Source organism: Telopea speciosissima, chromosome 4 (assembly GCF_018873765.1).
Source record: "Telopea speciosissima isolate NSW1024214 ecotype Mountain lineage chromosome 4, Tspe_v1, whole genome shotgun sequence".
In the NCBI taxonomy this organism is placed as follows: Eukaryota; Viridiplantae; Streptophyta; class Magnoliopsida; order Proteales; family Proteaceae; genus Telopea; species Telopea speciosissima.
The window spans coordinates 47,204,492-47,230,324 of NC_057919.1; the positions used below are offsets into that span (position 1 = coordinate 47,204,492).

At 39.8% G+C, this 25,833-nt stretch overlaps 2 protein-coding genes across 7 annotated transcripts in view; one reads left to right on the forward strand and one right to left on the reverse strand.

Moving 5' to 3' along the window:
* Nucleotides 1-10,312, forward strand: part of LOC122659903 (protein STRUBBELIG-RECEPTOR FAMILY 5-like) — a 31,999-nt gene extending 21,687 nt beyond the window's left edge. For all 6 annotated transcript variants that reach the window (XM_043855063.1, XM_043855064.1, XM_043855066.1 and 3 more), the window contains 7 exons: nt 38-348; nt 1,053-1,324; nt 7,208-7,479; nt 8,096-8,216; nt 8,947-9,083; nt 9,197-9,353; nt 9,949-10,312. In XM_043855063.1, the coding sequence (XP_043710998.1) occupies nt 38-348; nt 1,053-1,324; nt 7,208-7,479; nt 8,096-8,216; nt 8,947-9,083; nt 9,197-9,353; nt 9,949-10,080 (1,402 nt within the window). In that variant the 3' untranslated portion in view covers nt 10,081-10,312. The remainder of the gene's footprint in view (nt 1-37; nt 349-1,052; nt 1,325-7,207; nt 7,480-8,095; nt 8,217-8,946; nt 9,084-9,196; nt 9,354-9,948) is intronic.
* A 750-nt stretch (nt 10,313-11,062) lies between these two features.
* On the reverse strand, nt 11,063-15,079 carry LOC122659358. Its single transcript, XM_043854473.1, has 3 exons — nt 14,806-15,079; nt 11,707-12,386; nt 11,063-11,611 (listed from the first exon to the last, which is right to left on the reverse strand). Exons 1-3 carry the CDS (start codon nt 15,077-15,079, stop codon nt 11,063-11,065), a joined length of 1,503 nt encoding a protein of 500 aa, XP_043710408.1.
* Nucleotides 15,080-25,833: the final 10,754 nt, after the last annotated feature.

Below are 25,833 nucleotides of genomic sequence, written 5' to 3' on the forward strand. Positions count from 1 at the left end.
TTCTCTGTTTTGACATTGCAATTGTCTTTTTTTCAAGAACTGGAGGGAACTCTTGGTCTTCAGGGTCTGCTCCTCCACCTCCTCCAGGTACACCTGCAATTCCCAAACGTCATTCATCCGAAAGTGGCAACAATAAATCAGGTTTGAGTGGAGTTGCTATAGGGGGAATAGTGATGGGCGTATTGATATCACTTGTGATTCTGATCACTTTATTTTCACGAAAATCTTCTTCATCTTCACATTATCTTGATGACGAGAATCTTAGTCAGCACAGACCATTTACCCCCTTGGTATTGCGTGAATTATCTAACTCAAGGCTCTATCCCCCTGATCCTAAGAGCTTCAAAGGTAATTCTGTTTCACATCTTTAAGTGCAAACTTCTTTGCAATCAATGATATTTTTGCCATCGATCCTTAATATTAATGCAAGCATAAGCTTTCAGTTTGAAGGACCATAAATAAAAAACATATAGGAAATCTGGGGAATAAACATTTGAAACTTCAGTAGACATCTCTGATATATTATATACCTCAAATTTTTGTAGAGATGAGCTACAATATCTACAATCTGGAGCATAGTTGTTAAGGTGTCGCCTAGGCATCCTGGCCACTTTTTTTTTTTGGTGCCTTGGTCACCTAGGCGCCTTGTTGGTGTCGCCTTTGACCCCCTCGACTGCCTTGGTTCACCTAGGTGCCATGACAACTATGATCTGGAGAGTTGGTTCCTTCTGAAATTTGAATTTCTGTTAATGGTTGTCTGAATGGTCGAATATCTATGAATAATATGGTTTGTGGAGGTGGGGAAGTTGGGTCAGGCATATTTTGTTTGAATTTATTTTATAACTGACAATTGTTTTGGTGTGGGCTGTTTCAGTTTATTGGGTCTATTATATATATGTTTCTGTCCTTTATTACCAAAACTAACTTTAGCAGATGTGTTTTAGATGCTCCAGCATGTTGATCCCCCCTCCCCTCCTCAACCACTTTTTGGTGATTACTAAGCTATGTAAACTCTATGTGTTTCAACTAATCAAGCGATAGATTTGCTACAGAACGCAGGTCCTTGGATTCAACATCTTCAATTGACACGAAGTCTTTGCAAACATCTCCTTCAATTCATCTTAAGCCACCACCTTCTGATCGGTTGAAATCATTTAATGAAACCGAATTCGCAAACAGACTTGGAAGAAGAAGCACATCTATTCGCACTACAGTTTTTACCTTGGTAGATTTGCAGGCTGCAACTGGTAACTTCGCTACAGGCCGCCTTCTGGGTGAAGGAACCGTAGGACGTGTTTATAGGGCAAAATATGCAGATGGGAAGGTACTGGTTCTCTCTCTTGCTTTCTACTAATTAGTGATTACTTGGTTTATCAAGTTAATGAAATTGCTTATGGAAATTTTTTCCTGTCAACTATCTATTGGTTCCATTTTGGTTCACAAGCTGCTAATATATTTAATTTATTTTGGTGTCTTGGGGTGGGCCAGTGGTTATTGTGGGTTGCGGAGCATCACCAAATCTTCAAGAGTGCACTATGATTTCTTCATTTGTTCCCCTGTTATCTTCTAACTGCCAGATTGGAACAAGCAATGTTCCTGTGGAATTTGTAACACAACATATGGATCTAATTATTGACATGAAAAATCTACTAGGGAGTATCCATTGAAAGGTGTCTTCTTACGGTCTCATCTGGACGAATATGATATGGAGGACAGAAGCTTGAGAACTAGATGTCCTTTTCCTTCATTGCCTGGGTTCCAAAGAAGCTAAAATTGAGTTCTAGGGTTTATTTTTCTAGAGGATATGAATATAAGGTGCAGGAATTAAAGCTGTACTAAGGATTTGCTGAAGGAGCACTTCCTTGGATCGACCCAAACCCGTTGGGGAGCCCAGATGGAGATGAACTGGGTCCAAATTTAGTTTTTGTCTAGTAGGATATTATTAGTAGTTTATTTATTTATTTGGATTTATCTTGTAATCTTCTGTTTTAGTTTGAATTGTCTAAGTAGTGGTGAATTTCCATTCCACTTTTAGTCTTAAGAGTTTGATTCCACTATAGCTTTAGATTGGTATTAGGAGTCTTATATATTTTTCTTTATATATGCAAGCAGTGTAACCAACGAACACAGATTTGATGAAATGAAAGTTTGAGTGGGTACCTCCTGGTTGTGGAGTTGTGAAATGTGGTTGGTTCAATCTCCTTTGTGCCTTCTTTTTCTACTTGCTATTCTGGGTAGGGAGTCTTCATTCTATGTAGCTCAGACACGAACCCTGGTTGTAGGAAATAGCTACTGGTTTCTTTGCTCAATGTTGGATGCCTTCGAGAGGGTTGGAAAAGGCGATTCATTGTTTAAATTCTCAGGTCGAATGATGAATAGGTGAGAGAAAACATCCATTCGAAAGTCTTCCCTTACCGTTGGTTTCTTCTTCCTGTTATGAGGAAGAAGACAGTGTCTCTTTGTTTAATCTACATCCAAGTCTGATTCAGATTCATCACCAAATGGGGCTTGTTTCATTAGAAATAAGTCTAGGGTTGGGTTACATACATGTTGGGCCTTTGATCCCATGAGTTTCTAATGTAATAGGCCACTTTTCTGGGCCTAAACTAGGGGTACATAGGTTGCATACGGGATTAGCCCAATACTTAGTTTTTATTGTGTGTTTTTAATTGAACCGGTTTAAATTGGTTGCATCCAATTGGTTCAATTTAAGTGATCATGTGACTTGGTTAAGTGGTCATGTGACAACTTAAGTGGTCATGTGATGTAAGTTGGGCTGGATTAGGACTCTATAAGTCCAGCCATGTTTTGAGTCTATTTCTTTTAGTATTTTAGTTTCCTAGTTGGTTTAAGTTACCTAATAGGTTAGGGATAAGGTTAGGCCATTTCTTTTTAGTGTCTAAGTCTATTTTTGAGTCTTCTATATAAGTTTGTAAGGGAGGCCAGCATTACACACGAATTTGATTAATAAAAATTAGCTTTATGCTTGCTGCCTTTGTTGCTGCCTTTGCTCCATCGTGAGTGTGCCTTGTGAGTAATATCAAGGTTGAAGGGATTGGTGGATCTCCAATCGACTCCTTGCATCGTGAAGATCAGGAGGGCTGCTACTTATCTCCTTGCATCGTGAAGATCGGGAGACCCCATTGTTCATCTTCAAAGCTGCTGCAATTGAAGACCTGCAACAAGTAAGAAATTCTGCAACTATTCTTCTTCCTTCTAGAAGGTCACATACAAGGTGATTTTCGTGAGAGTTCTGCCCAGCCAAATCTAATCATTAGAACCTGCTAAAAATTTGATCGAGTCTTCCTCAAACCCTAAGAGCGACTCGATTCAAATTTCAGCACCATCCACCCAGCCGATTGTCTGAAATTACAGTTGTACCCCTCTCTCCTACTTCTACTAGGTAACCTCCATAACTTCGAATCTATCCATCAGTTTCAAACCAAACTTTCAGCATACATCCCTTACATCATTGTTGACACTCGATCCAAGTTTCAGCCCCAAACTCCCACTCTAACCCTTCCATTCCTCCACTCCATTAAACCCAAAACCTACAACTCAATTCTGTCCAGAATTGCAGAATTTCAAAACTCATCCAACCCCTAACCTTTTAATACCATATTGACCCCTTAGACCTGCCCATTAATACCCTATAAACCCCTTTCCCAATATCCTACCCAAAACCCTAGAATTCCAACCTCAACCAAATTTGATCCAACTTATACCATTAGACTCATAAAATTCTGCACATCATTACCAAATAAAACCCTAAGTCAAAACCCTAACCATAACCCTAATTCTGCCCTAATTAGCCTAAGCTGTCCCAATCGGCCAGCCTTGTTAAGAGATCCTATTACCCTGGTTCCTAATGGGATTACTCCTACCTAGGACTACATTAAAGTCTAATTACATAAATACCCCCTTAATTAAAATTCTGTTTTGTCCTTTTTTTTTTTATAAAAAAAAACTGTTCCATGATAGTCCTTGCCCTTTATTATATTACCTCCATGTCCTGATTTCATCTATTGCCTAAAAAGGGGTCCTATAAATTCCCATATAATTACAAGGTTGCCATTGGATCTTTAATTTGAGCTATTTGTTAATTGGGTGTGCCCATAGCGAACCCAACTAGGTCTATCAATCCCCAGTTCTGCATCAGGATTAGTATAGTAATTTAGAACGTAGCAGATATATTAGAATGGACTAGATGCAGACTTGACTAACACAATTTCATTCAATGATGTGCGATCTTATGCCCAAACCAGGGACAAGTGGTGGTATGTAGGCTATTAATAGGTTGGAGGAGTATTTGTATCTTTGATACTACAATATTAAATCATTTTTAGGTTACAGACCATTAATATGGTAGTTTGCTAATGTTGGGCATGGTTGGGTGTTTGAATCCCTTATGCTGCATTGGGTTGCTTTCCCAAGGAAAGAAAAAGCCATCTTGGGGACAATTTTGGGAAGGTGCTTGATGCAGTTATATGCTGGATTAATTAAAGGGTTGTTTTTCTAATTTCCCTTATTTAATGCATGTTAATAGAGTCGTAGGATGAAGGTGGAGTTTGATTCAAACTGTACTTCTGTTAGAGATTCTGAATAGGTTTTGTTTCTTGTTTACAAATCTTTAAATAGGTGCATGTAGTCCATGATTGGACATATAAGGAGTTTTGTATGAAGTTATTTGATTTACTTGTGCTGCTCTGCATGATTGGTAACTGGTTCCTCTCTCTCTCTCCTTTGAGTCTGCTCCTCAACAGGTAGGACTTCCTCGTGCTACCCCACCATTACTTTTCGTTCTCCTTTTTGTACTTTTTTCTTCCATTAATTTTTATTCAACACCCTTTCCCTGTAGGATTGAAGGATATTTGATTGATCTTTCTCGTCTCGCTTCCTTTTTCCGTGATACTTTGTATGTTCATTCCTCACCCAAGGGTGACTCAAACTGTACAGCTTGGTGCCCAAAGCGTTGTGTGGATGGTGAGTTACTATGTCAGTTTCAGACCTGGTACCCCTCTTTTGCTGGGCCTAGTTTCAGACCTTAAATCCTCTTTATCCACATACTATTTGGAGTGGTTGTTAGTTGCATTCAAGAGGAACTTAAGTTGGCGATCTTACCCAAAAATTCAGGATAATCCGAACTTGGATGAGAGAATTTTCTCAATTCATACGAGTGCTGGTTATTGTAACCCATTGCTGTAACGTAAGGTAGAAGAAGACGTCTTATTTTAACCCAACTTTTGTTATTTACCAAATACCCCTCCAAATTCTGAATTCTGTACATTTTGTCCCAACTCCTAATCTGTGATTCGAGATTAGCCTCTCTTTAATTTTAGTTACATTTCAGTCCTAGGCTCTGTTGGCCTTTCAAAAGGGTCCTAAATTGTTCTAGAAATTATGAAATTCCCATTGCTCTCTTAGCTCGAGTTATTTCACATTCTTGTGGGCCAGTAGCGATCATAATTTTTCTTTTTTAAACCCTGGATCGCATCAGTGCTTCCACAAAATTGTCCCTCAAAAGAGGTGGGAAACATTGCGAAGTGAACTCTTTTCTCATTATTGACTTGTCTGTCCAACATCTAATAACGTTGCGAGAGAAACCCCTTCATTTTTCCTTCTCTCTCCTTTCTGTTCCCACACATGTTGCTGGGAATGCAACCAAGTTCAGTCTTAGGTAAAGTTTCCATGATCTGGCTTTTGGCAGTAGAAAGATCAAGCATACGATGCAAGGTTGTGGAATTGATGGCTGATTACTATGTGGTTTTTTTTTTCCATTTAGTTCAGGGTCAACTAAGGGTTTAGAATAGAAAGCTGGACATATCAATTGTTTAATCAATTCTAAGAATTTGTAGGAAGAAATAATGGAAAAAGTATAAAAATAAAGAAAATTGTGTAGAACATCTTGGTGAAATCTAAGACATCTTTGATCGTGATTTTAAAAAAAAAAGAAGCATTTTTTTTTTGTGATTTGTGAAATTACAATATTATATTGTCGCAATGCATATTTGCCTAGCATATTTTTTAGGGTGGGGGGGGGGGGAATAGGGAGGGGGGAGGTACCAGCCAGGAGACTCGAACTTGAGACCTCCTGGTGAGCATGAGCATGAAGTGCACCACAGCTTACCAACTGCACTAGGCAGCTGTTGGTCATATTTGCCTAGCATTACGTAACACACAGTCATCCATATCATTGTTTGGCTTGGCTATGCATGTTCGTTTAACATTTGAAGCATTAAATATTCATTGTTCATATAAATTAATGCACACCTGAGTTTAGGACCCATTCTCTTAATTAGAAGCTACAGTTTTGAGCTTTCCTGAAGTGTAAAGCTTCAGTTAGAGATTCTGAATAGGTTTTGTTTCTTGTTTTGGCTAGTCATCAACAGATATAATATATGCACATTTTGAATATGCTGGTTATGTCCGATAGAATATCCCCTTAAATCTTGTCTACATACAACGGTCATGAAACTTTACATGCATTATCTATTCCATCAACCTGCTTTAGTTCAATGAGAAGCATCCTTCAATGTTCAACTCCCTCCCCACCATATATATATATATATATTTATGGAGTTATTTTGTTATGGGTATTACTCGATTTTCTCACTATTTTTCATATGTTGGATATCTCCTTGCACTTGTCACATGATGAAATACCCAAATGAATTAAACTATGTTATTGTTGACAACTGAACTCTCTTGCATTTATAAAGTAAGTTCTCTGTTTAACTTGCTACTATATAGCACTTTGGAGTCCAGTCTGATAGGCATTGATATTCTAGGGCTGCGCCATAGCCTCAAAAGTGCACCAGCCCTAAGTCTGTGAGAGCTGAAAGCTGTTTTCCATTGTCTGAATGATCAGACACACCATTGAAAACAGTAGATGGATTTCAAATATGTCGTCGGCCTGCTTTAACTCGGACCAGATTAATTTCTTCTTTGATATGCCTTTGTCCAATTTAAATATAGTTCTATTCTGAATGGTATCGATTCATTCTTTGTAATTGTTTTTGTTAATCATCAGTTGGTTCTTTATGTTTAATTAATTAATCCGTTTAATTTTCATTTCTGAAAGTCTCCACTTCCCTTTCTCTATTCAGATGGATGTTGTGTATCCAAAATAGTTCCAACTGGTTTGTTTCTTTTGCCTCATAGATGTTGTTTAGTGAGCACCTTTTTTATTTTTTATTTTTTAAATCAGGTTCTGGCTGTGAAGAAGATAGACTCTACACTTCTTCAAAGTGCTGGCCCTGATGAATTTTCAGGAATAGTTTCAAACATCTCAAAACTACACCATCCAAACATTGCGGAACTTGTTGGGCATTGTTCAGAACAGGGTCATAATCTGCTAGTCTATGAGTACTTCAGGAATGGATCACTTCATGAATTCCTACACCTCTCAGATGATTATAGCAAGCCTCTTACATGGAACACCAGAATCAGGATCGCTCTTGGCACAGCCCGTGCTGTGGAGTAAGTGAATCTGTTTGCTAAATTCTTCTTGACTTTGCCTCATTTTTCTGCCTGTATGAATAAAGATTGAGCATTAGGCTGGTTTATTCTGATTGGGTTTTTGGCCTTGGAGATTTCCTAGGTAGGGCACAATAATTGCTGTTCTGAAATCTCATTCTTATTTGTTTATTTTACTGCACAATTAGGGTCGTTGACTACATACCTTAACTTATTATTTATCAACTAATGATTTATGGTTTTTATCTCTTGGTCAGAAACAGCTAGGATGATTAAGCAGCACCTTGGCAAGTCTGACTCTGCCATGGTGCAGGAAAATTTATATTTAATTTGATCCGACTTGGATAAAATCCTCTTGTAGCAATTTGTAGCTAGCAAATATTTTCATGTATGCATGTACATCTATACGGATATGCATATGTATATTGTATTTCCTGTGCGTGCATGGATGGATCAGCATTCTCATCACAACCTATTATCGGGCAGTACACCATCATAGTAGGAATTCCCCAACCCAAGTAGGACTGTTACAGGATCATTGGGATAGTTTCTTTTGGTTCCTTTTGTTTGGCTTGCAAATGATACTTTCACCCTTCATCACTGGCTTTTCTGTTTTCAGGTATCTACATGAGATCTGTTCCCCATCCTGCATCCACAAGAACATTAAGTCAGCCAACATTTTGCTTGATGCCGAACTCAATCCCCGCCTCATGGACTGTGGGTTGGCAAATTTCTACCAGGTTACTTTCTTGTCCTTAAAATGTGCATGATAATTCCTAGCTTCATCACTTGGCTTGAGCAAAGGATAACTGCAGGAACTGTAGGAAGTCCTCTTCTACTTTATCCCTTAATTGTGGAACACATGCTAGGGGATCAAATTGTATGAGTTACGCTAACTAGTAAGAACCAATTAGCTACAACCAGCCAATTGGGTCCAGGACGTTGGATATATTGACTACTGGTTGTAGACACCCCCTTCCATATGTACCACATGTTTTGACAATGTTTGTGAGGACTTATTCTGCTTTCCTGCAAAATATTTTGTTTTTTGGGTCATGGGTGAAAAATATGGGTCTGAACCTATGGCACAATTGCAGTGATTTGGACACCTTGTTCTTTTGAAATTCTGAAACTTCGAAAGGTGGCTAGACCCACTATTGATGTTCACAAATATGATAATGAAGTAATGTCTGCCTATATAAATGTGTGGGCATATATGCCACATGCATGAATGTGTATACAACTCAACTCAACTAGGCTTATCCCAAACTAAATGGGGATAACGTGAATGTATGTACATTCGAAAATGCCAAGGGTAAGAACATTGTTCCTCACAATCACATGGGAGGAGAGGCGTGGTGGGATCCATCCTATATGGATGCATGACCCACTACATCCCAACATTCCAATGTGCTTGTGAGTGTATATACTTATTGACCTTACAAGCAACTGAAAAAGGCTTTTCATCAGCGTACAAGCGTAAACCTGGGACTTGGATACAATGCTCCAGAGTGCACAAATCCTTCTGCATATACATTGAAAAGTGACGTGTACAGCTTTGGAGTGGTCATGTTAGAGCTTTTGACAGGGCGGATGCCATATGACAGGTATGATGCGTCCAATGAAATAGAGCTGCTTCCATCGTTGTTCTGATCCTACCGTCCTAGCCACCATTTTACGTGATCAATTTTAACAACTCTTAACTAATTTTTTTTTCCAGTTCAAAACTAAGAATGGAACAGTCTCTAGTCAGATGGGCCTCACCCCAGCTTCATGACATTGATGCATTAGCCAAGATGGTGGACCCAGCTCTGCATGGGCTGTACCCTCCCAAGTCACTATCTCGATTTGCTGATGTCATTGCTCTCTGTGTTCAGGTAGGAATTGTTGTGCAAGTTCTGTTTCATTCATTTCCATATAGTATTCTTATTTCCTATATGTAAACCTTATTTAATTCATGGTCATGATGAGTTCCATTTGCTAACTGCTATCTCGGGTTGATGTCATTGCTTCTTGAGATACTATTGTTTTAATAATCCCATGAACATGCCCTGAACTTGTGTGAAGAGTTGGATGATGAGGATTTTGTACAACCTACACCCCACCCAACCTGGTTTGTTTTTGGGCTGGGTTTGGAAGCACAATTCAAAATGGGAGACAAAAAGCATCTCTAGAGCATTTTGGCAATGGATGTACACGTTTATTTAACGAAATACCCTTGATAAGCCTTCTCATGCCACCATCACCTTTGATGCGTCTTCCATATATGCTTAGGTAGCTGAGGATCTGTTCCCTGTGTTGGAAAGAGGAGAGGGGGGGGGGGGTGTTGGGGGAGCCAAGACTGAAAAGTGCTGGTCTCCCTTTGAACAGTTTTTTTTTAGTTAGAAATTTCTTAAACAGTTACGTGGATGTATTATTGGTTTTTTCAACCGTCTCTCTCTCTCTTGCTTATTTGTTTAATATTTTTTTCAGTCGGAGCCAGAATTCCGGCCACCTATGTCAGAGGTGGTTCAGGCACTTGTGAGGTTAGTTCAGCGATCAAGTATGACCAAGCGAGGAGACGATGCTAGTGCTTCTCGGCGGACGGATGATGATTATTTCTGAGATAGAAGCTTTTTCTTTGGACGTTTTATATACTTGTAAAGCACATGAGGAAAAGAATCACCCCTCTTTTTTAATCATTATTTTCTCTGTTCGCGTTTTGATATCAAGGCCCTTTTATTTGTTAGCATAGATGCTTCCAATGGCTTGTAAGAAAATTTACAGAAACTCTCAGTTGTAGATTGCTATTTAATACTTTTCCTGCTTCAGAAATCAATTTATTGACTCAAATAACTGCTTTCTGAGTTTAAAATTAACCATTAAAGAAAGCCTTAACAGAATAGTTCCAATTTATTGAGGGGATGGTGCCCTCTACCATTGTCAAATTAGATACGTTCTTTTGCCAATCAAGCTACACCCTTGGGGTTGGCTGGTCATGCTTTTTAGTGGTCAATGATTCTGTTTTGGGCAAGAGATCTCTACTTGGTGGAGTTCCCTATGCCCTCTAACAGGGCATTGTGAGATGATGCCCCTGCCCCTTTGGATAGATATCCAGGCATGCTCATCCATTGGAGAATAGGAAAACACCACCATGTAGAGCTTTTTCCGTTCTATTTTTATTCGAAGCTAAATTTTGACATGTGCCCAGTTGAAATCGGTAGCATTAACAATTTGGCACTTGGACTCTACACAAAGCCACTGCCAATGCGGGGCACAAATTGGAGTGGGAAAAGAAATAGAGTTCTGGGGCAAATTGAAATTCCACCTTGTAGCTCACAACTTTTCCTCTCCTAGGTTATTCTTAAGTTGAGGGCTAAATTTGAAATTCTTTGCTCTCCTAGGTAATTCCTGAGACCCATTTGGCTTGGCTATACCGGTCTAATTTCATGCTCCATGGAGTATTTTTTTGGATGATTTTCCAATTCCAGAGTATTGAAATGAGCATCATGAACATCATTAAAGCGTTACCTGAAAGAATAGTGAAATGTAGTGGAGACAGATTGTGTCGTTCTTTATTTTATTTTTTTTTGGGTTAGAAATAAATTTACTGATCAAAGGCATGTGTACAGCCAGTGGCTTCATTTAGGCAAAGGGTATGAAGCCACGGAATGGTAAGCGGCCAATCTATCTTACACATGATGGACAGGGCCTTCCTAGCCAGGGTATCTGCAATAGAGTTTAGATCCCTTGGAATACAAAGAAAGGAAATAGACATAAAAGAGGCAACTAATCGCCTTACGTCCGCAATCATGATAGCCGCTTCAGAGGGTGGTACACGGTTGGGGTCGAGGAGAAAGGAGAGAAGTTCCTTGCTATCAAATTCCACTTGCAATCGTTGGTGTCCATCTTCAAGGGCTTGGATAAGAGCACTTTGAACTGCCGCTGCTTCCCCTTGAAGAACCGAACTGAGATGGAAGGGGATCGAGAGGGCCTTCATTTGTACACCTCTATGATCTCTGAAAATAACCCCCAAGCCCCCTCTAGATTTATCCTTTGTAAGTACTGCATCACAGTTTGCCTTCAGCACACCAACAGGAGGGAGAGCCCAACACGCCTTATCATTTGACGTCGGAGAAGTAGCAGGAGCATGAGCCTTTGTTAGGTTGCCATTGCAGAACCGTATTCATTATACGCCCTTTCTGCAGCTGAAATAACCTCTGTAGGTGTCTAGGATTTACTATTAAACACCATGTCATTCCTTGCACGCCAAATGTACCAGCATATGAAAGAAGCTTTCGCAAGTGATTCTCGAGCCAACCCTTTATCCTTGCGAAATAGCACATCCCAACCACTTAGCCATTCATGTAGAGATGGAGCCGAGGTAAAGGAGGGAGAGTGCGTTAGAGAGCTTCCAAACCATATTGCTCTGGAAAACGAACATTCAAAGAGCAGGTGTCCCATTGTTTCCCTTTGTGTTCCACATCTAGCGCAAACCGGGTCAATAGGAACCTTGCGGTTAGCTAATCCATCTCCAGTAGCTAAACCTTCATTCCATGCATGCCAAATGAAGGTTTTTATCTTGGGTAAGGTTCTTATAGCCCAGATGTGCTTCCAAATAGAATCTGGAACAAGATCCCAATTACGCACCCTTGATGATGATGCATTTGCAGCCTCTTTCTCATCCTGCATTTTCACCAGCATTTGGTACGCTGATTTGACACTGAAGATCCCATTCGGTAATGGTCCCCAGATACGCTTATCCTCAGCCACAAATAAACTAAGAGGGATTTTAAGGATGGCTTCTCTGTCAGAAGGTTGAAAGTAAAGTTGTAGTAAATCCATACGCCAAGTCCGGTTTCCACGATCAATAAAGTCCGCAACGGATGAGAGATGGTAATTCAATGGGCAAGTGTATTGGAGTTTATAGCCTGGTAAGGAGGGTACCCATCAATTTTCCCAAATATTAATTTGATTACCATTTCCCACTTGCCACAATAATCCAGCCTGTAGGACTTTTCTCCCTTCCATTAGACTTCGCCGGCCCCACGAGGGCTTGTTTCCCAATCTTGCATGAAGAAAGTCTGAAGTTGGGAAGTAATTAGCTTTGATAAAGTTCACCCAAAAGGAGTCAGGTGATTCCCACAACCTCTAGGCTGCCTTGGCTAGTAAAGCCTGATTCTGGAGTCTAGAATCCTTGAACCCCAAACCACCTTTGCTTTTTGACCTGCATAGCCTAGTCCATGACATCCAATGAATTGTTGCCCCTTTCTTAGATTCTCCCCAGTAAAAGGTGGATGAGGCCTTCCTAACAGACTCATGGAAAGATGCAGGAAGTTTGAAGTGGGAGCCAGCAAAATTTTCCATAGGGGAGATGGCAGCCTTCAAAAGTACCTCCTTTCCAGCATGTGAAAGAAGACACTCCTTCCATCCTTGAAGCTTATTAAGACATTTTTCTTTGACTTCTTGGAATAAGTCCTTCTTTGTGGCACCAAAGTCAGTAGGTAGTCCCAAATATTTTGAAGGGCCATCACCGTAGGGGATCTTCAAGATTCTTGAAAACCATCTTTTAAACTTCAAAGGTGTATTCGGGCTGAAAGTAAGACTAGATTTCTAGAGATTAATAGCCTGACCCGTCGCCTTGCAGTAGAGGTCCAAGCATTGCTTCAAAGTCTGAGTTTCATCAAGTTTAACCTCTGTGAATAAGAGGCAATCGTCGGCAAAAAGGAGGTGGGTGATAGGGACACCTCTATGCCGCACTTGACTCCATGCAAGCTACCTGCGACCTCCTCTTGTCTTAACACCATTGTGAGTGCCTGAGAACATAAGATAAAAATAGCTGGAGAGATAGGGTCCCGTTGCCGTATACCCCTTGAGGGAGATATGGCACACTTAATACATCCATTAATAAGAAGGTTGTAGGAAACAGTCCGAATACAAGTCTTCACCCAATTAATCCAGTCATTACAAAAGCCCAACTTTAAAAGCATGCCTTCTATAAAACACCATTCAAGCCTATCATATGCTTTCTTCATATCTAACTTTAGGGCTAAATTTTTTTTTCCTCTTTTGTGTTTTTTGATGTAGTGAAACATCTCATGCGCCACTAAGATGTTATCGGAGATGAGGCGGTTGGGAATGAAAGCTGATTGGGAAGAAGCAATGAGTTGGTTCAGGACTCCATGCAAGCGATCTGCCACCAGTTTGGTAATAATATTGAAGACCACATTACAAGGGCTGATGGGGAGGAATTGCTTTGCCAACTCTGGTTGGCTCACTTTTGGAATAAGACAAACATATGTCTTGTTCAAATCCAATGGGATGTGTCCCGATGCAAAGAACTCCGTAACATAAGAGAAAATATTGCTCTTTATTAAGTCCCAGTACTGTTGGTAAAAGATAGGAGGAAACTCGTCTAGGCCTGGGGATTTCAATGGTGCCATAGCAAATAAAGCAGCCTGTACCTCTTCTAAGGTGGGAGCTTTACATAATATTTCATTGATTTCCTTAGTAACAATAGGCTGAACAACATCAAGTACCTATGTTAAGGCCGCATTATCAACAGGTTCGGATGCATACTGGGCTTGGAAGTGGTCACATAAGATGTTTGAGACATCAGTAGCCGAATTAGACCATTGGACCGAGGGGAATTTCAGCTTCAAAATTTTGTTGCGATGACGTCGCCATATGGTTGTGATGTGAAAAAAGGATGTGTTCTGATCTCCACCCTGAAGCCATGCAATACGAGACTTTTGTCTCCACATCTCTTCTTCTTTGAGTAACTCTTCTTCAAGAAGCTTATGCACCTGTGATTCTCTTTGTTGAGAGTAGAGCGACACAGGGAGACTTTGAATATGTTCCAACTCTTCCTTTAGATTTTTTATGTTGTCCTGGATCACTCCAAATACCTCTATTCCATCTCTTATAGACCCTTGGCAATGCTGAATTTTTCCCATCACTTGACACACAGTCGGTCCTGCCATAGGAATCGACCAACCTTTCACCACAGCATTTCGACAATCCTGGTGCTTTAGCCACATGGATTTGAATCTGAATGGCCTCTGATCATGAGACACACCTCCCTCGGTATCCACCACTATGGGGCAGTGATCGGAGCTCACTGTCGGCTTCACAAAGATCACTGCCTCTCCAAGCATATTCTGATATTTGTAGGTCCATCTCTCTTATTGTTCCAAGTGTAAGAGGGACCATGGAACCCAAGATCAATGAAATTACAAGAGTTGAGAAAATCTCGGAAGGTATCAGGATCTTGAGAGTTTTGTTGGGATCTGTCTATTTTCTCATGCCATGCAAGGTAAGAGTTAAAATCACCAAAACAAAGCCAATTACCTTGTCGTTGCCCCCCAATGGAAGTAATGCGATCCCACACCTCTTTTCTTTTATGCCTTAAAGGGTCACCATACACCCACGTGAGAAAAAAAGGTGGGTGATCGGCCGCAGTGACTTCCACATCCACAATTCTTGCATCAGAGCTCAGAACATTTAGAGTGACAAAGTCATTCCAGAGCAAGGCCAGCCCACCAGAAGCACCTCTAGGTTCCACTACAACACAACCAGTGAAATTTCTCTTACGCTGAACCACATCAAATTTTTCTCTCTTCATTTTCGTTTCCATTAAGAAAACAATGCCCAACCTTTCCTTGTTGAGGAGATGGTTGAAGGAGCGAATTGTCGAGGGACTCCCCAGCCCTTGACAAGTGTCGTTCTTGATTACAAGCCAAACAAACGGGTCGCAAGCGGAGAGAACACGTACAGTCTAATTGATAGGTGATCAACCTAGAGGTAAAACAGGGTCGGGTTGGGCCAGGGTTTTTAAACCCTAACCCAACCTTGAGTCCTCTTAGCTCAATCCAAGCCCAATCAGACCTTATTTCTGGCTGAGATATCTCGACCCAAGCCCAATCCTGCTAGGTTCAGCCTAGCCCAACCCGGCCCTCATTGACCTTGATCGAGCCAAACTAGGCTGGGTTGACCCTAAAATTTAGTAGGACTTGGATGGCTTCACTTGCCCTACTTTTTTTCCATTTACGTCATCATATTGCATTAAAAAAATGAGACATGTGATTGGGTATTGATTTGTTTCATACTCAATTGACTATTAGACTTTTCTTCGGGTTAAAAAATTTAACCCAATCTTAACATTATAAATATTTTCGTTCAATAGATAAATTAGCCTTTTTTATTGTAAACCGATAGATGAGATAGTAAAAAAATTACAAATGTAAAAAATAAATGGTAGAGCATAACTTGGCATAGGATTGGGCCGAACTGGGCTTAGTCGGAAGCCTCAATCCTAGCCCAACCCGACCTTGACCCTGATCTTGACCCAGGGCCTGAAAATTTCAACCCTAACCCGCCCTCAGGGTTGAAAAATCCAGTCCATCAAGGCGGGCTAGGGCCAACATTGACAGGCCCCTAAATTGTCTATACCTATGGGGTCCATGACACCAGATCTAGCTGGAGTCTGTGCAAGGTAAACTTAAACATTCACATTAAACATATATTATGCATGGATCGTAAACATTTATGGAGTCAAAGCTCATCTAAGATCCATAACTTAATATCTATTAGGGTTCAGCAAAAACATTCATGAGTTAGAGGTAATAAAATTCAAAACTGTTAAACCATTCAAACATTCATAAACCTCAAATACTCATCCATTGGGTAGTAACACTATTGGCATCTATCCCTATTATTTACTATCACCCTTCAAAAACATTTTTTAAACATTCATCAAAATAAATGTCTAAACATCCATCACATTGACCATAACTAAACTTGAAAGAATAGAAAGATCTTCCTCAATCCGAGTGATCCTGCTCGATCACAATTCCCTTTCCTTTATCCTTAATTCCTTGCTTTGTTAAACCATTTAACAATAATGGGATGAGCTTTACAGCCTAGTGAGCAAGATAAATAATCATGCATAACTATACATATACATAATCCATAACCATTCCTAGGACAACATGCATCGTGCATCATTTCTATCATTCTTTAAATCATACATATGTTAACCAGTTTCATTCTTAGCCTTAGTCTAAACTCCTTTTGGGTGTGCTGTCCCTTTATGCCAGCTGTGTCTTGGCAAAAGCCTTAACGTCTTATATAACATTTATGCCGAGTCATGTCTTGGCCTTGGCCTCAATGCCTCTCATAACATTTGTGTCGAGTCATGTCTTGACCTTAGACTCAATGCCTCTTATGACACCATTTCATACCATCCCGAGTCGTCTATTGACTTAGGACTTCAAATGACTTTCTTTCCTTATCCTTGAACATTCATTATGTACTAAATGTACCATATCATTAACCATTCCTAACTTTACCAGGAACGTGTACATGATACACAGGGAGCATATCATACTTGCATGCACAATATGAGCACATACATTCATTCCATTCATTTGTTCATTCATAGTCCTATGGAATCATGCATTCATTCAATCATTCACACTGTAATAGACATATAGGATAAACATTGTATCACCATCAATCATAACTTCGCACTTAGATTCCTACTCCTAGTTCATCAAACTTACATTCTGATCATTTAACCATTCACCATACACATAATGCATAGTTAACATTTCTTATCATATTGAGCTTTCATACTCATATTCTAACATGCATCTTTTGTATCTATTATGTGGGTATAGTTCATAGTTAGCATAAATCATAGCATTCATTCATTTCAAACATCATTCATACATGCGTAACCTATATGCTACATGTCCTAACATAATTGAGTATCGTTACTCACCTTTCAATAGATTTCCAATCACCTTTCACCTGTGCTTTAAATCTTCAACTTAAGCTAACTTTGAGTGGTCCTATACATGACCAAAACTCCATATTATGGGGTGATTTTTAATGTCCCAATACTAACCAAAATATGGGACAAAACCCCCAAGATAAATCCTTAAAAATTATGTTTTTACTGTCCATCAGATGATGCTACCAGATCATCCTTTCAGATCATTCGGTCAGTATCACAGGTTGACTAATTTGATCATCCAATGATAAATCAGTGCATTCGTTAATGATAATTCAGTCACTGACCGTTTGATCGGTTAAAACATCCAGCCACGTAAATTACAGCTCGAATGAGCAGATTTCTACTATGGTTCTTGCCCAAATTTGGGGCTTTCATCCCCATATCAAATCTCATGAAAACCAACATTTCATTTTTAAAACATCATTCTAACACTATACATGCATTAAATTAATACATAAAAAATGTGGATTCGAAATCAAATCCAAATCACCTTGTTATACTTTGTTCTTGGCTAAAATCCATATCTGAGTTCTTGAATCATGAATTCTCTTCAAACCCTCATGGTTCTAGCTCTAAACATAAATATAGTATCTAAACTATTTGAAATATAAACCCTTGCTTATATTCAAAATCAAATCAGTTCTAAGCTTTCTTACCATGAAAATATCCAAAAATCCTTTAAAAAACGGGATTAACTCCTCCTATAATGCAATACCTATGGAATACAACCAATAACCCTCTTAATTAAGCTATTCTAATAATAATCTATGAAACCAAATCATGATTCAACTACCTATGATGAAACCAAACGAAAATCAAGGTTATAATACCTCAAAATCCCTTGAATGAGTTCACCTCTTCATTCATTGCTCCAATCCTTCAGTAATCATTTTAATCTTCAATCATAAGCCTTCATTCTACTAATTCCAGTTTGATTCCATCATCTTCAAGGCAATTTCTCTCTTCTCACTTTCTTACCCTAATTTGGTAAAATTGAGAAGAAACATTGCCATGAGAATTAGCTTCTTCATAAAGAATACTTATAGTCACTGGCAAATTTATAAAATGATAAACCCAAAATCACACCAACCAATCAGAAGCCGCCACGTGTCCCGGCCCAGGTAGGAAGACCATCCCAAAGCCAGCCACCTTATATTTCACTTGATTGGTTCATACGGGCTACTATCAATAAGGAAGTCCAGGTACTACGGACTACTACCGCCAACAACAAAATATACATCATCTCATGGGTACACGGCGACCACCACCATAAATAAGACATGTCCCATCATAGAGGACTCTAGGCCACCACCTACCAGTCACGTAGTCTGGATGGACTCATACACAGGGAACCTCATCTACCAAGTAGATAGGTCTATCCATTAAGGATACTAAGTCTATCATGACACCACGTCTCACGGGAAGACAACTAACAAGTCTATCATGACACTACGTCTCATGGGAAAATAACTACCAAGTCTATCATGATACTACGTCTCATGGGAAAACAACTACCAAGTCTATCATGACACCACGTCTCACAGGAAGATAACCAATCAAGGATGAGCCCTGCTACTCAGGGACTCTATCGACTACGAAGGCCACTCTACATCAACTGAGACTCTCCACACCGCCACACTCCACTATAAAAAGGAAGGTACTCTATCCCATCAACCCATCTTGAATACTATTATTCATCTCTTTGCTCAGGAGATCTGACTTTGGCATTGGAGAGTCCTAGGTCGAAACCACACCGGTTCTCCATTGTCATCCCCTGGTTCTTTTGTAGGTTACAGCACTCGAAAGGACCCTTGAACGATTTTCTGACGCAACAGTAAATCTTGGGCATTTCAAGAGAATGCCTAAAAAATCAAACCACTAATCCTTATCCTAAATCCATCAACCAATAGTGAATCATTATAGAGTATCTATTTAGGGTATTTCCTATTATGCCCTTGGTTCCTTAGCCTAAAAATATACTAGACCAAAATCACTTAATATGAATGAAAACATTGATCCAACATTAAACCATAATCATAAGTGAACCTAATAATGTCTCACATACACCTAGGTCACATAAATACATATATTCTATTAATAACCATAGTCTAGGAAAATAGAACCATAGTGTATAAATTCACATCATAGTCTATAATATAGAATCATGGGCTATAAATTAACATAAATGTCCATATAGGGCCATCAATCATACATATGCCCAAAAACCATCGTGAATTATGTAAAATCATAAATACATAAAAATCTTATCATAATCTAGAAACATCATACGATAGGATCGGTCTCCTTCATTGTCAAGTTTAGTTATTATGTAAAACAAACAATGAACCAATATTAAATCGATAGTTCTAGGATCAGGGTATTATAGATAGGGTTAAGTTTACATCCCTAATCACAATGGCTGTGATCTTCCATAGTTCAAATCACGAAGCAGTGATGTATGCTCTTGAGATGCACCCATAGAATATGGAAGCGGAAGACCAAGTCTCGAGAGAGCTTTCTGTTTAGGGAGAGAGGACAAGGGAGCACACATGTTTTCTTTAGGTGGGCGGTAGACGCTGAATTTTGTAATCATCCCCGGCAATGATGACAACCAGACACGAATGACTGACGATGTCCCCCATGGACGCTTCTCCAGTATTCAAGACCAGAAACACCTGAAAAGATAGGCCCGCATCCAAGCCATTGCAAGGCAGCCGTGTCGCCCAAGGATAAGGTACCACCGCGGCACCACAGGGGCCCACGACACCGTAGTAGTGCAAGGCACTACCGTAGCACCGCCGGCCCACGGTGCCACGGTAGTGCCAAACCCTATTTTTACCCTTTTTCGCCTTCCAAAACTCTGTTTTGCCTACTTCTAGGTCTTCCCCATCCCCAACTCTAAATCTTCGAGCCTTGTTACTTTGTTCAAAGCCCAGGTCATCCGAACCCAACTTTTTGGTCTATTTCTATCCGATTCCCTTGAAGACTTGAGAATTCCTCATGGTGTAGTCGCTTCGTCTGCGGATCAAGCATTTGGCTCTCAAGACCTCATGAGACCCTTACTCTGCCTGAGATTTTGGGATTCAACTTTTGGAAGTCGTTATTCTGTTTGATAGAGGGTAAGTTAGTCATTTGTCTCCACCTGAGCTGGGGGATGTCTTCCGCCTTACATCTTTCATAATCACCTTGGTTTAGCATACAGGTATTCATTTCTATCGTTAACCTTTGATTTTGGCACAATGTAGACCTTTAAGCTTTCGAGTGAACTGTACGCAATATTAGCATAATGTAGTTTGATTTTCTTTAAGTAGTTTGTGCATCATCATTTAGCCATGTATGTTGGTATAGGACATCTTATAATGAGAAAATATTCAAAAAAGGTATCTAGTAGAAAGACCGGTTTACCCGAGTGAGGTGGATGCCTAATAGCTTCCCACTCTTGTAACCGGATCACTTACTCGAATCTCTAACTAAACCAAATGGAACCATGTAGCCCTTCACAGGGCTACACCAATTAGGTCATAGGCCTTGACCCTGGGTGGCGGCTGCATTCTATATGATTGCATGACCCCCATCCCCCAATAAGATAACATAGACCCTTCTTTCTATCGAGGAGTGTGGATGACCCACGCTGTTTGCAGACGAGACCCCCTAGGATATACCAACCCCCAATCCCGAGGGAACGGATCCTCCTAGTGGCGACTCCACTGGGGAGACAATGGTCAAGCTTTCAATACTAGATGCTACCATTAAACGTAAGAATTTTTCTCCTATATACATTATTTGAATTATAACATGTTTGGCTAACCCCTTTGGTTGTACTAATTGCATCATGCATGTGTTCGAAGTGAAATCAATCGACGTGGGTACTCTCTGTTGTGCCTCTATCCCTAGGGAGGTGGGACACATCATACTAAGTACTCTGAGATCGGATGATAGTCGCTTCCTGCACCACTATCATGCACACACACACACGGTATGAAAACACATTTACCCCCGTGGTTAGTCATTGGACCCCATGTGTAGTCATGGGTAATTCACGACGAAGCCATAATCTTTGATATTTACTTTACGGGTTTAGAGTCACCGGTGAGGGCACTCATTAGTATGCCGTGGGATATTTTTAATATCCAAAAAAGACACTAGGCTGATTACTTTGAGATCGCGTGACCTATTCCCCAGGTATATTAAAAGAATCACTTACCCACGACTCGCGTAAAGCGATAAGTATATTGATTTTGTCAAAGGTGACCTTGTTCTGCCCTATAAACCTACCTATTGCATGCATCATGTAGGAAATTAGACCATATATGACTAGGATACGCCACAAACTAACATTATAATCTATTGAGACCAAAAGCGAGATTCTCAGTGCTGTACCCCTCCTAATATAGATTACCTGTGAGGGAAAGAGCTCTATCCATTCCTTGGATGTCCCTCCATAAAAGTCACGCATCTACTTGGATCAGTGTATTGAAAAAAAATGTAGCCTCAACTGCCCCTCGAAGAAAGATACACTGTCAATATGGTACATCAGTGATAGAGCTCCAATCATCCCGCAATGAAAGGCACTCTGTATTAGCAAGGGATAGACCACCAAGAAATTCTCAATTGAGCCTTTCTATATGTTGACATGTGGTAATTCGAATTCGACCTCAAAGAACCATCGAGTGACAAAGGATCTATGATAAGATTACATCACTTCGTGGGATTATAAGGGTTTCCCCTGAATAATCCTGAATTCTGATGAAATTCCACCATCGATTACCCGAGTAAGATGGAATCAGAAAGTTGAAGGTGAATCTTTGCACAAACTAACTTTGCTTGTATATACTTGCCTGTATGCATTTATTCAAAAAAAAGGGAGGGGTTAAAAAAGATATATACATATATATAAAATAAAAAAAGAGAAGTAAAGATTTATGTACATAAATAAAAAATATATATATAATAATATTTCTCCTTGAGTCCTAAAATAAAAATTTGTTGCCTTTGTAAGGCACAATTCCACAACAAAGAAGATCTCCATTACCTGCATGGACCCGTCATGGTGGCCGGTTGACTCGGACCGATCTCCGCTAGGCTCCACCTTCTTCGTCTAGAGGAACTCCAATATTTCTCCTCCACCTTCCAACTCATCAAGACAAAGTCTAGTAAGGTCATCCCCCGGTATGGACACCATGGATCCGTCAGAAGTAGGCCCATCAGAAAAAGTATGAAATCAACAAATGGATAGTATGCAGCGAGAGATGGCAGAGATGAAGCAGTTGGTCACATAGATGGATGATTCAAGCAATGCAAGGTCAATCTCAAGGGGACGCAACACCAGACTTCGGAGAACCCAGGGTAGCCCCGACAATGTCCAGGGCACCACCCGGAATAGTAATAGAAGAAGAAGAAGATGCAGCTATCAATACCTCCAAGAATCTGCTCGAAACTAAAAGGGAAAGGCAGATGAGGGAAAAAGTGGAGAAGCTCGAAATGACAATGAAAGGCAAATCTGTTAAGAAATCGGAAGATGACTTGGTTTTCTTTCCAGAAGGGAGAATACCTGAAGATTTCAAATGGAAGCTTGATAAGTTTGACGGGACAGGAGATCCCAAGGCTCACTTGAACATCTTTGTTACTGTGGCCAAAACATGGAATCTCATGGAGAATCAGATGGGTCAGGCTTTCCTTTATTCATTGGCGGGATCAGCTTCGAGGTGGCTTAAGTAGGCTACCCTGACACCTCCCTGAAGTCTCACACTCGGCTATAAGTAGGCTACCAGAGATGTGGAATCTCTATGCTCGACCATAGAAATGTCTCATCTTAGCTATAACTAAGTCTCCACTTAGCTTAAAAGTTATCCATTCATCTCGCTCGCTATCTCTAAGCACCAAGGTGAATTTGGCTCATCTTGCTCGCTATCTTCAAGCACCAAGGTGAATCATCCATGTGATTGGACCGATTCAAGCCTGGTGACATGTTTATAAAAGAATGTGTAAACACGCAGATCACCCAAAGAAATATATGTCTCATATATATATATACACTAGTAAACTCACACATGCATATGCACGTTTGCCCATATGTTGGAAAGAGAGAGATAGAGTGCATGTTGTAACTAACTCAAAAGATTAAGTTGCAAAAACAAAATTGACGTATGATCATCATACACACATAATGACCTATTAAATGGGATGAATAAGATCTTAGCCAAATTGAAAACAATTAAAATTTCAAAGGGCTGAATTAAGAATGCTGAATTTACTTTATTACTGATAACCAAAAATGTTTAGCCAAGTCATACCCAATTAAACAAGCATCTGACTTCCCTCCTCATGCCTCCTTAAGTTGATCTACTACAAAATGTATAATAAATAAATCATTGCATTAAAGTATCTGGTGCTGAAAAATTATGTCTATTTTCTGGTCCTATTTTGGAGAATTATGGCTTCAAGATTTGCATTAACTTGAATTCAACAAAAATATATGAAACATAACAATAGGAAGAAAGTGTAGTAGATCCCATGAGATTGTGTACACACCAATGTGAACATTTTACCATATGGGGCATGCTGTTTTCTTTTCTAAGTATTACAATTTACAACTTCAAATTATCAAAAGTAGGAAGTAAAGAAGTAAAATCAATAAAGAGAGAGAGAGACAAGAAATTTGTTAGATGGTGGAGAGAGTATATATATGTAACAAACTAAATGTTTAAAGTCTTATTTGGGCACTAACTATAGTTGTATACTTTGTAATTTCCAGCCAATCTAGAGAAGCTACAACCTGGTGTAGAACATGTAAACAAAATTATCAAAATAAAATTAAAACCAGAACAAAAAAATCTGTAGTTTCAAATAAAAGTTGAATACTGCTAAAGGCTTACATATAACCAAGTACAAATGCATGATTAAGAGTAAGGAACACTGAGATACATATTGATTATAAAATAAGAAAATAGTTTTTGAAATTGCCAAAGAAAAAAAATATATAACAATTGCAATGGATGGGCTAGAGTCCTCATCAGTATGGGGTATGTTTCACCTCTGAACTGAAGATGATGGTCGACAGGTCACTGACTAGAGGTATATTCCTCAACAGTAATTAATAAGCACTGTAAATCAGCTAATGGAACAAAAAAGAGATTGCAAAAAATTATGTCCTTCAATCTTTTCACTGGCATATATTCATCTTATAATGAATAGTTTCATAAAGTGGGGGAGACCGAAGAGGACTTTTAGCCCCCAAGCAGCGAAAGGAGATTCGAGTCCTCTCAAAGACTTTGAGAGAGAGAGAGAGAGAGAAAGAGAGAGAGAGAGAGAGAGAGAGAGAGAGAGAGAGAGAGAGTTGACATAGAGTATTGCTTAATATTCATAAAAATCAATCGGTTACAGTGATGGTATATAAACACAAGAGAACCGTAGTAGGGTTGGAATCCTATATGAGATATCCTACATGTGACAACAATGGAAGGTTTCAATTATCACATGTAGTTGATGATGGTAAGAGATCTATACACATAAGGAAACTAAGGGGATCCAATATAGCGTGTTACTAGAATGGTAATGGCTATATTGGTCAATACACCCCCTCAAGATGAAGATTCTGAGCAACGAATCTTTAGCATGTCTCTCATGAATTGGAAGCGAGCCTCTAGTAAAGCCTTGGTCAATGCATCAGCTATTTGGTCCGTAGTGGAGATGAACTAGACCTGAAGTTGTTTCTAGGCAACACGTTTACGAACAAAATGGAAGTCGATTTCCACATGCTTGGTGCCGGCATGGAAAACTGGATTGGTTGATAAGTATGTAGCGCCAATATTGTCACACCATAAGATGGGTGCCATAGGTTGTTGAAGTCCAAGTTCCTTGAATAAAGATTGAAGCCAAATAAGTTCGCCAGCAGCGTCAGCTAAAGCCTTGTACTCAGATTCGGTCGACGAACAAGACACCATTTTCTGCTTGCGAGAGTTCCAAGAAATTAGGTTTGGACCCAAGAAGATTGCATAACCTCCTGTAGAATGTCGGTCAGTGGGGCTGCCAGCCCAGTCGGCATCAGTGAAAGCCTGGAGAGTAAATGAAGATGACCAATCAAAGAGAAGACTAGATGTGGAGGTTCCTTTCAGGTAACGTAAGATGCGCTTCACCAGACTCTAGTCATCAACAGTGGGAGCATGCATTGTCTGACAGGCGCAATTGACTGCAAATGCGACATCTGGATGGGTCAATGTAACATACTAAAGGGATTCTACTATGGAGTGATAGCGACTGGGATCAAGGAAAGCTTCACCCCCTGTGTGAGAGGGCTTGACACTGGTTGCCATGGGAGTCCATAAGGCTTACAATCAGCCACCCAGCCCACTATAATAGATCATGAATATATCTGGTTTGGGTGAGAAGAAGACCGTTTCATTGAGGGGTGGCCTCAACATCCAAGAAGAAATATAACGGCCCAAGGTCCTTAATGGAGAATTCAGCTGCCAAACTAGACAGCAAAGCCTACACTTGCGAAGAAGAGTTTCCAGTAACCAACATATCATTGATATAGATCAGAACATACATAATGAAAGTCCCACGATGAAAAATAAATA